This window comes from Eptatretus burgeri, chromosome 17 (assembly GCF_056783735.1).
Source record: "Eptatretus burgeri isolate ZD-2024b chromosome 17, Ebu_testis_v1, whole genome shotgun sequence".
Taxonomy (NCBI): Eukaryota; Metazoa; Chordata; class Myxini; order Myxiniformes; family Myxinidae; genus Eptatretus; species Eptatretus burgeri.
In genome coordinates, this window is record NC_140977.1 from 27,748,954 (window position 1) to 27,761,408 (window position 12,455).

Consider the following 12,455-nt stretch of genomic DNA (forward strand, 5'->3'; position numbering starts at 1 on the left):
TGCCTCTGCTGACGAAGTCACCAGAGCCATTATGTTTTTGAGTTGTCCGTATGTATGTCCTTGCTAATTTTCTAGGCAACAGCTTATCCAAGTGACAGGAAATTTTCACCATCAGCACCACGACTCGTGTAGAATGTTTTAATGATAATTATGATGTCAATGATCATGTGGTGTGGCAGACATGTTGGAAAAAGGAAAACCTTTGGACCTCGATCTCCGAAACCACCCCATGAAAAAAAATTGAAACTTGGCACATGTCAAGTACTCCCCACGGGAAACAAGTGATTTATTTATTAATTAATGATGATGTAATAGGTGGCTTTGTTACAACATCATAATTACACAAGTTAAACGCTTTATCCGATCAGGATGAAAACTTTTGAGGGTCATCTGGGGATAAATTGTATGGGGGGAAAAAATTGATGATGTCTTCTGTCATGTGATTCGGTGGCCATATTGTATTAGCATTAAAAATCTTCTTCTCTGAAACGGCTGAACAGATAGAGGGGAAACTTTACATGTATGATCGCCTACCCATGAGGAACAAAACGTTTTCCACCGATGATATCATAGGTCACATGGTTTGACAGCCATATAGGATTTACCATTTTTAAAAAACCTTTGAAAATCATCTTCTCCAGAATGGCTGGACAGATCGAGGGTAAACTTCACAGACCTGGTCCCCAATCTTTGGGGATACCAGAGTGTTCATGAATAATTAATCTGTCACATGGTCTGGCAGCCATATTAGATTGAATGAAAAACTTTTTAAAATTATTTCTCTTGAACCACTTCATCAATCAACGTGAAATGTCAGTTATGATCAAGTAGTCATGGGGAATATATGCTTTCAATTTCAAGTTGATCGGATACATGACCTGGCAGCCAGAATTGTTAAATATTTTGAATCTGAGTTTGGGGATTTAAATCAAACTTGATATAAGTATGTATAATGATGTAATAATGTGGGCGGAGGCATATCTGGTGTGGAAGGAAATTCACTCACAGGTACTTTTAACAATTTATTTAAACAGAGTTGAATCACTTGAACATACGTGTGGAGAGAGGCACTCCAGCAATGGTGAAACCCTCTCTAACTAAGTGCCACAGCTCAGGCTCTTTTATATTCAAACAACAAGTGAGGGACAGGTGAGATGAAAGAAACAGCTGTGGTCAGTCTCTTGATAAGGAGGAGTAGCTTGCTCAAGGCCTCAAGTCAGATAACAACTAGGGTGAATTAGAGTTCGGCCAATGGGGAAAGAGCACAAACAATTATTCAAAGTCTAAGGGAAATATAACAGAGTTTTGACAGTGCTCAAGTCCAAACAGTTGTGTAGATAAAAGGATGTGAACAATCCTCCCCCAACATATTCCCAGCACAGATAACATTTCAAGCCTTTTAGATAATACCATGAAAAAAGTTAAGCACAAGTTAAAACCAGAATATAAAAGTTATTTAATCATGCAGTAATAGATATACCACTGGAACTCATGTGCCGTTTCCAGGTAATTAAGTAGTTCAAGTCGATTTGATTAATACGTAGTAAATCATCACGATTAAAAGTAGTTATATACTTTATAGAACACAAATGTAACAAAGGAAATGAATATTCCCAACAGGATCCTCTCAATTATAGCATATTACATGGGTATAATTAATATTGTGTTATCATGGGCAGAATGCCTTCATTTATCAGACCTGTTACAATTATTATCACATGGAAATCAGATACAGGTGGAGGCCATTCAGCCCATCATGCCTGTGCCACATCAACACCCACACTAATTTATCAACTTGCCTGGTGGTGGCTCAGTGGTTAGGGTGGTGGCTTGGGATCCTAGGGCCCTGAGTTCAAGCCCTGTCGGCCGCTGAATTAATACACCAGGGGGTTGACTCAGCCTGTCATCCTTCCGAGGTCGGTGAAATGAGTACCAGTTCCAGTGTGTGTACTGGTAGAGGGGCACTGCATCAGCAACACAGTCGCACTTCAAGAAATGATAGCCACCCCAGCAGCTAAGCTGCCATACAACCACCACCATTTATCAACGCAAGATTAAAAGAATAAAATTCAAAATGTTTTAATTTATTAATATTTTTAAGTCGTGTTTTTTCTTGAAGTATTTATGTATATGTTTATGTATATGTACATATATATATATATATATATATATATATATATATATATATATATATATATATATATATATATATATATATTGTTGCGAATTCGCGCCCGCCGGCGTGCGATCGGCCGCTCGACTCTAATGGCGGCCGCTTCGCCCACCGGAACGGACAATTCAGTCGTGACCCTCTCGGAACAACACCGGGAGCTAGTCACGGGTGGGGGTTTAACCTCACCACGATCGTGCCAATTGCCCACCCGCGCAGGATAGGGTTGCTCGCCAAATTCGATCTACCTAAGTACCTGCGCGAATGGTCGACCGGGCGATCGTACCACGCCACAGGCCGACTCCGGACACGAACCGCTTAAGCGGTCCATTCCGTGCTACAGTAATAACCGAGCGGTATTATCGTCGGCCTTGACGGTTCCGATTAATTACCGGGATGTTGAACCCACTACGAACCCCTTACGTGATGCAAGATGGAGAGTCAAACAAAGGAAAGGACGCAGCGAAATGGGGAACAAGTTCACACAAGCACGTTTATTCACACACACACACACACACACACACACACACACACACACACACACACACACACACACACACACACACACACACACACACACACACACACACACACACACACACACACACACACGCACACACACACACACACACACACAGACAAGCACGTATCCATAGCAAAAGGAAGAGTTAAAACCGAATACGCGTACACACGGCAACACTTAAACAGTTCTACTTGTCGGACAGGCGCCACCCACAGTCATTTACACAAACCCAAAGAAAAGAAAGGACTTCCCTTGGTGCGGCCGTCGAGTCCTCCTTCCACGACCTCCACTCTGAGCTCCGTCTCCTTCGCCATCCTCCACTGCCGACTCGACCAGACTCGACGACGACACAGCTCGACTTCAACGAGCTACTCAGGCTCCGCGAGTTCCACGAGCTCCACACCGACACTCGACCACGACGACACAGCTCGGCGATGACCCAACAACGACTTCAGACGGAGGCGAGTTCCACGAGTCAGGGAGAGAGCGAGACCTCAAGCCACCCCACTGGGACAAGGGAATAACCAACCAACCAACCAACAACCACCCGCAAACGAGCGAAGCGGAAGAGGAGGAGGAAGCGAGTGGAGGAAGAGGGAGAGAGCAGGAAGAGGGAGAGAACGTGCCCCGCCTGTGTCCGTCTTTTATAGCGTGGGGCTCCGCCCTTCGCTCCGCCCCGTTTTCGGCTCCACCCTCCTTCGAGACGGTTCTCGAAAAGGGGCGTTCCCTCACCCCGACCGCCTCACGCTGTCCATCCACCAATCGGCGGTGAGCTGCCCTTCCCCCTTTCCTCACACCAAGCGCGGGGAAGAATGGCGGGAAAAGCCCACCAGCATCGTTGGCGGTTTTTGTTTGTTTGAAATAGAAGGCAGAGAGAGAAAAACGACTAACTGGAGGATCGCAACCTGAATGGATCACATAAATTTCCTCTATACAAGGGCTTGGGCTAACTACACATGTACCTATCGAGATATCTCACCTGAGGGCCCTTTATGGTGTAATGCGAATTTCCACAGCCGTAACAATGTATCTTCTTCTTCTTCCTTCGGCTGCTCCCGTTAGGGGTTGCCACAGCGGATCATCCGTATGATCCGCATAGTGATTTGGCACATGTTTTACGCCGGATGCCCTTCCTGACGCAACCCTGGTCGCCTCTTACGACACAGGGATATGGTACACCTATTTTAACCGGGGTATACACCGGCCCAGTACACTGGTACTCACTTCGCCGACCTCGGAAGGATGACAGGCTGAGTCAACCCCCTGGTGTATTAATTCAGTGGCCCAACGGGGCTTGAACTCAGGACCTTTTGGATCCCAAGCCGCTGCCCTAACCACTGCGCCAACACCAGGCTAAGCCGTAACAATGTATATATATATATATATATATATATATATATATATATATATATATATATATATATATATATATATATATATATATTCCCCAGGGGAGGGGGCATGGGTTGGTTAAAAAACACATCACAAACGACACAACACCCCTTGACGAGACCCCCACCAACAGCATTCCGTACACAATTGCCCATCAATGCTCAAGCTACCTAAAGGTCCTGCCAACATCCCTATACCACTATATCTCCATAACTTACAGGTACCCATCTAATTCCAATTTAAACTTAGACTGTTTCTGCTGCCATGACCTTTCCAGGGAGACCATTCCATGCATTAATTACTCTCTGAGTAAAAGACCGCTGCCTTACTGCCATATGAACTCTCCTCTTCTTTACTCTCAGGCTCTGGCACCTGGTCCTATCACTGTCTACTCTGTTGAATAATTCATCTGCACTTATTTTATCTATACCTTTCATTACCTTAAACATCTCTATCATATCTCCTCGTAACCACCTCCTTTCTCATGTATAAAGCCCTGTCTCCTTCAACCGCTCCTCATAGCTGAGTCTCGTTCGGCCTGGAATCAATTTAGTAGCCCTGTGCTGAACCCTCTCAATGGGATCTGTCTTTCCCGAGTTGTGGTAACCAAAACTGCACACAGCATTCTAAATGTGGACCGCACAAAATTCCTATACAATGTTAACAACACCTCTTTTGATTTATAATTGTTCCTTCTCCGAATACAACCTAAACCCTATTTGCTTTACCTCAAGCTGCCTGGCACTGTGCTTCCTGCTTACCTCCCGTATCTATTACTACCCCCACATCCTTCTGTGTGACACGCTCCAAAATTACCCCTTGCATCCTGTAATCTCTATTTTCATTGTTCTTTCCCATCCCCAACACCTTACACTTGCTCAGGTTAAATTCCATCTGCCAATCTTTTGCCCAATCTATGCAAGTATTAATACTTTCCTGAATCTGATCACCACCCCCTCTGCTAGCCACCTTACCTCCAACCTTTGTGTCATCTGCAAATTTGGAAAGCCAACTTTTCACCCCACTATCCAAATTGTTGATGTAAATAATGAATAGTAATGGTCCGAGTTACTCATCTCTGAGGTACCCCACTACTTACATCCTCCCGGCAAGACATCCTCCCACTCACAGCCACTCTTTGCTTCCTATTACTGAGCCAGTTTGCAATCCAATAAGCTACCTAATCTGCCACTCCACAAGCCCTCACTTTGGCTAACAACCTCGATGTGGTACCTTATCAAATACCTTCTTAAAGTGTAGATATACTATGTCCACTGCCTTTCCCTCATCCACCCAATCAGAAACTGCTTCATAGAACTCTTAAAGATTTGTTAAACAGGAACTACCTTTGGTAAACCCATGCTGACTACCTTTAATTAGTTTGTATTTATTTAAATGGTTTCTCACCTGGTCCCGAATTAGTCTCCAACACCTTCCCCACAACTGAAGTCAAACTAACAGGTCAAAAGTTTCCCAATTCTTCTCTGGATCCTTTTTAAAATAATGGTGTTACATTTGCTACTCTCTCATCCTCCGGTACCTGTCCTGACTCCAGTGAGTGATTCAAAATATCCATTCATATCTCGCTTACCTGCTCAGCCACCTCCATCAATAAATACTCTCGGGTGCATATTATCTGGACCCGGAGTCTTATCTTCTCTTAGATTACCTCGCTGTTCCTTTACTTCCTCCACTCCAACCTGGATCTTCTGTAAAAGCTCTTCTTCACCTCCTTGATCGATACTCTCAGCTATTGGCAATTCTCCTGACTGTTCTTGTGTAAAAGTTGAAGAAAAATACCTGTTTAATAAGCCTGCCATCTCACTTTCATCACTAACCACCCTCCCGGTGCTATTCCTCAATGGGCGCACACTGGTCCTAACTTGTTATTTTCCCCTGATATACTTAAAGAAAGCCTTGCTATTATGTTTAATATTCTTAGCCATGTCCTTCTCATACTCTCTTTTGGCTTGCCGAGATATTTTCTTCACTTGCCTCTGTTTCCTCCGATAGTGATACAAATCCAATTCCAGTCCTGTTATTTTAAACCTAATAAATACCTTCTGCTTCTCCTTAATAGTGTTCCTCATCTCACTGCTCAACCACCCTGGTCTCTTTCTGTTTCTAGTTTTACACCTCATTGGAATGTACTTACTCTGCACTCTACACATTTTGTCTTTAAAGGTTTCCCATTTATCTGATGCTGATTGTCCTGTTGTTTGAGTCTCCCAATCTACATCACCCAACTCTCTCCTCGTACCCTTAAGGTTTGCCTTCCTGAAATCTAATAGCCTTACCCTACTATCCTGAACTCTAACCCTTAACAGAATCCTTGCACACACAATGTTATGGTTACTTGCTCCTAAATGCTCCCCTACCTCCACCATATTGGGATCGTTACTTAAAAAGAGGTCTAATACTGCACTCCCCTTCGTAGACTTATCTACAAACTGGGTTAAAAAGCAATCCTGGACTAAAACTAGGAAATCCTCATTTGCTCTTCCCTTTCCCTGTTCCTGGACCCAATCTATCCCTGGCAAGTTAAAATCCCCCATAATCAATACTCTTCCCTGACCACATGCCCTTTTCAATTCTTCATGGACTCCTTCCTCCTCTTCCTTCACACCCAGAGCCCTATAAAAGCATCCGACCAGTATCTTACTGTTTGTACAATCTCTAATCTCTACCTATACAGAATCCTTAACATTAATTCCTTCCTTAATGTCACTCCTTTCTCTTGATGCAATGCTCTCCTTTACCCAGATTGCTACTCCTCCTCCTATTCTCTCCTTCCAATCAGACCAATACACTTCTAATCCTGTCCTCCAGTTACTCTCCTCCTTCAACAATGTCTTACTTACTGCAACTATATCATACTCCTCGCGATCTACTTTGGCTTCAAGCTCTTCCATCTTATTATTTAAACTCCTGGCATTGGTGTATAATATATTTAACTTTTCCCTTCCTGAAATTCTATTTTTTTGCCAGGCCTTACTCATCACAATTACATCATCTGTTCATTACTAGCTTCCCCACCCTCCGCTGACCTAAAAAAAGCCTGAATTACTTCCTCAATTCCCATGAAAACCTTGCTGCCCCTTTCTCTTTAACATACGAACATCATTCCGGAAACACTCCCTTTATCCCTGAAATGATTCCCACTGCTTCTTAAATGTAAAACCTAAAAAAAATTAAAGAGATGCTTTAAGAGTAAAACTACTTCCACATTGGTGACATCAAAGAGTGCCCTTCTAGTTTTAACATTTTTTTTTTTCATGAAACTTTTTATATGTAATCAACATTGGGAGATGCATGAAATGTGTAACTTTTTATTATTATTATTATTATTATTATTATTATTATTATTATTTAACCCAGGTTCATGCCCCAGGGGGTGTAGACTTGGGGTTACAGGCATCAAAACAGAGAAAAAAATGGAAACTCAAAATTTGATATTGGGTCATTCCTGGTGGAATGTTTTGCCATCTTTCAACTTTGCTTTAGGTGGGAAGAGTGAGGAGTTGCGATGGTGCATTATTGACTTCGCTCTAGTTTGTTATTTATATTGTGATTTAAAAACATATTTGTTTGTTAGGTATTTTATAATTAGGACGTCATTGAATGTAAATATGCAAAAATATGCTTTTTTTTGGAGTCATTAAAAAGATGTTTTCAGTGCAATTTTTTTGACTTGCAACATATTAAATGTTATTTACATTTATTTAAATGGGAAAATTAGTTTCAAACAACGTAATTTCCTACGTCACTTTTTTTTAGGGACGCATTAACGACATAAGAGAACTTATTGTGTAATTGAAATGAAATGGTCCTTCATTGTGCTGGTTTACATTTTAAAGGTGTTTTGTTTCTGCCTTTGTGGTTGATTTGCAGAAAAGCAAATGAAAAGCAGGAATACCTTTTCTTGTTTGAAGTGCTCCTGCTCCTTCAGCATGCAGGATTCCTTCAATCAACATAAGGCAGAGGATTTTTGTGAGAATGTTAACAAGTTCAGCAAATGTGCTTCCAACAGCACCCATAAATGTTTTGCAAAGAATCACGACATCAAGAAAGGTGAGAAGCCATACAATTGTACTTTGTGTCACAAAGCTTTCGATCAGTTATCAACTTTAAATAGACATCAAACGGTGCACACGGGTGAGAAATCGTATAAATGTAGTGTTTGTCACAAGGCCTTTGCTCGTTTAACATCTTTGAATAAACATCAAACGGTGCACATGGGTGAGAAATCATATAAATGTAGTGTTTGTCACAAGGCCTTTGCTCGTTTAACATCTTTGAATAAGCATCAAAGAATGCACACTGGTGAGAAGCCGTACAAGTGCTTTGTGTGTCATAAGGGTTTTGTTTATTTACCAAACTTACAAAAACATCAAATAATACACGAGGAAGAGAAGTTGTTCAAATGTATTGTGTGTCACAAGGCATTTGCTCGTTTTTCACATTTAAATCAGCATCAAAGAATACACTCAGGAGAGAAATCTTACAAGTGTCCTCAGTGTAATAAGGCTTTCACTCAGTTGTCAAATTTGAATCAACATCAAATATTACACACAGGGAATAAGTCATTCAAGTGTACTCTATGTCATAAGGCCTTTGCTCGTTTATCATATTTAAATCAACATACAAGATTACACATGGGAGAGAAATCGTATCGGTGTACTGTTTGCCATAAGGCTTTTGCACAATTGTCAAATTGCTATCGACATCAAAAAATACATGATCAACGTGACAGACCATACAAATGTACTGCGTGTCAAAAAGATTTTTCTTGTTCATCATATTTAAATCAGCATCAAATGATACACACGGGAGAGAAGCCGTACAAGTGCACTGTGTGTAATAAGGCCTTTGCTCGTTTGTCATATTTAAATCAACACGAAATGACACACACAGGACAGAAGTCATTCCAGTGTACTGTTTGTCTTAAGTTGTTTACCCGATTTTCATCATTAAATCAACATCAAAGAACACACACCGGCGAGAGGCAGTGAAATGTTTTTTTTTGCGTCAGAAGACTTTCACTTTAAAAAAAAAAATCAAATTTAAACTAATATCGAATAATACACCGGGTAGAGAAGGAACGAAGGAAGGAAAGGGAGCACAGGAGAGTGAGGACGATGATGCAGGACAGTACAGACTGTGCTGCATACAGAAAAAGTAGTAGTCTAAGAAAAGTAGCACAGAAGTTTAATTCAAACATTTGATAATGATAGAAGTCATCAATTTACCTGACCATCCCTTCTTGTCTAAACAAGGCAATGTGACCAGGTTTCGTACTCGAAGTAACAAATAAAAGATGGCGCTGATAATTGATGCATCGACCAATGTATTTCGTATAAAAGTTGGGTCACCCGGTAAAGATCAGGTTACTTAGACTTATATATTGTGTTTCATTTATACTTACTCATCGTGCATCATCCAACGGAGATGCCTCACTACCTGGGCTGAGGGAGAGGCAGACTTTGAAATCTGCTAACATCACCTTCACCTTCATCAACCATCTTGCTGCTTATATATGGTGTGAGAAAAAACATCACTTCTGTTTCGCTGAAAAGCTCAGATTTGGATGCTTTGGTTTCACCCTTCTGTCCAGTTCATCCCAAACCAGCTCGATGGGGTTTAAGTCTGGAGACTGTGCTGGCCATTCCATGATTTGAAGCCTACCTTCTTGTTCTTTTCTTCTAAGGTAGTTCTGACATAGCCTGGAGGTCAGAGTTTCCTCCAGTTTCCAAGTGCCTCTTGATGGTGGAGGAAACTGTACTCACTGACACCTTGGCTTCTTTGCAATTTCTCTAAAAGAAAGACCTACACTTTTTAGGGTTATAATGGTCTGTCTGTCTTCCTTTGTTAATTGTCTTTTTCTCACCATTATGAAAGCAATATACTACTTCATGCAGTGAAATATTGTCCAAATAATGCTTCAGATGGTGTAGCAACACAGTCTGTTCCAACACTGCTTTTATGCAGACAGAAGGTTTGTAACTAATCAACAAAAGTTGGGACACCTGTAGGAATTGTTTGCTACAACTTTCAAGGCTTAATTTACTTCCATTGCTGCAGAACAGCTGCAGTTGCTAACCCATTACTTGTTCCCTGAAAAGGGCCTTTTTTAACAACTCTGAAATTCACATTATTTTTCAGTTTTTGGTAACCTAAACTTTTTTTTTTTAACCGCTGGCAGTTTACCGCTTAGCTTTGTACCAGAACCATGCGTCCCCATTGTCTTTGGTCACCTGAATTTGATTTTTCATTTACTTATTTTCTTGTTTTTTTTCATTTATTCATATTTTCATTCACGGATGCTTTCCGATGATTCTGTACACAAAATTTCAACTTTCTACGTCATCCGGAAGGTGCCGATCTTTAATATCAGCCAGTGAGTCAGTCAGTCATTAGCAAGATATATATGTATGTAGGAGGGCCTTGCCATTCATGGGTCTCCCCTTCGTGGTGGTGCTCCAGCATAATGAATTTATTGAGGCAAGGTTTGCAGATTGCAGTCAACGCATTTGAATAATCATGGGTTGGCAAACTATTTTCCTTATTTATTCACCTAATAAACAAGGGCTGTCAACAAAATAACCCTTTCAAACCCTCCAACATAATCATCACAACCACCATCATCTCCATCAACTCATCTTTATCGTCGCCATCATCAACATCACCATTGTAATATTCGATTAAGTTTTATCAGCATTTTCATTATTAACGGTAAGTTTCATGATCATAATAACTCAAGAAAATAAGCTTTATTTTATGTTTTTAATAACCTCTTTTATTCATGAAAGTAAATAGCACAAAGCAATGCACAAATATGTTAATTAAAGGTACAGTTTGGCAAAAAGAGGTGACAAAATTTGAAGTTGAAGTCCCTAACCTCATTTTCCCAATTACCCCTTAAGTTTGTGCATCACGGATTTGCAATTCATGGGGATTTTCAAAAACGAATGACAAGGCCCTCCTGTATATACATGTATGTGATATATATATATATATATATATATATATATATATATATATATATATATATATATATATATATATATATATATATATATATATATATATATCTCAACATGTGTGGAACATGATGAGCGCTCCCCCGATCTCCAATGCGCACACCAAAGCGTCACCTCCAACCCGGAAGTATCGGCGTGGCCATTCATGTCAAAAGACAGAGATTTTATGGTGACCATCGGTTAAACATCAAACGGAGCTGCATATCCACATTTCGGGCTTCTTTACCTTCATCAGGATGGCATACCATACCATATAAATATCTAACCAATAATGACCACAGTCATCATTTGAATTCCAATCGTACCTCCTAGCTGTAATGGGGTGCATCAAACCAGGGATTTATCGTATAATCCGCAAAGAACGACAGTCTGCCACTCAGGCGATTATTTCCAGTCATGCAAACCACAAAATGAAGTGAAGTGGGGCCGGTGATGTAACTCGGAGGGGATTTCTCTTTAATTGCTCCACTGAGTGCGGAGAGAAAAGTGGCACCAAAAGATCTTCTATGATGTCACTTTTCTCTTAAGTTGGAATTTCCTTTCCACCTGGATGATAACCTTTGGAGTTCTGGAACTTTGCTGCAGGTACAAAAGGGAGAGGTAGAATATAATTTTCCAAATACTAAGCATCAAATGAGGCAACTGATAATAGTAACTAAGCATCTCCATATACTGAGGAAGCAGCATATGCAAATATTAGTTGTCGTTATACTCGACGAGGGATGGAATCGTACTGCCAACTCTCCCCCCCCCCTCCCCCGCTCAGATCGTGATGCCACGAAGTCTTATTTCCTAACACAGAACCAAGGAGATACAAAGCTTATCTTAATTAACTTTATTATTAATGATGGGTATCTTAATTAACTTTTATTAACGATGCTGCTTATCTGGTTGAAGTAAGAACTATCGCATGCCACCACGTTGATCATGTCCCGTTAACTTTAGCAATACAAATGTATTGTTATATTTAGATCTTGTACCATGGGGTGAAACTCTAGCTGAGAGTATGAAAATTACACTTCCCTGTTTTTTCTGAGCGATTGTTTGGTTCAGTGTGACGTCAACGCTTGTACACTTAAGATTTGATATGGAACAAATTATTTATGATATTTGACTCTAATGCCTGTTGAGGTAAGATCTTGATTGCAAAGATTGAGTGGTGTAAAATGTTGATGAAAGGATGATCACTCCTGTATTTGTTTGACTTTACTAAAAAGCTTTGTTTTGGAATAGGCAATATTTTTCTTTGGTGTTTTGAATTTGTGAATTTTTTTTTAATGATTGTCCTTATTTTGAGTTATTTTGTAATAAAAAGGGGGAAAAAAGCTAA

At 40.6% G+C, this 12,455-nt stretch overlaps 1 protein-coding gene across 1 annotated transcript in view; it reads left to right on the top strand.

Annotated features, from left to right (window-relative positions):
* Positions 1 to 12,455, top strand: part of LOC147009621 (uncharacterized) — a 36,322-nt gene extending 23,867 nt beyond the window's left edge. Inside the window, exons 5-6 of the mRNA XM_085861677.1 lie at positions 7,977 to 8,156; positions 9,700 to 12,455. Of these exons, the coding sequence (XP_085717803.1) occupies positions 7,977 to 8,156; positions 9,700 to 9,758 (239 nt within the window). The 3' untranslated portion in view covers positions 9,759 to 12,455. The remainder of the gene's footprint in view (positions 1 to 7,976; positions 8,157 to 9,699) is intronic.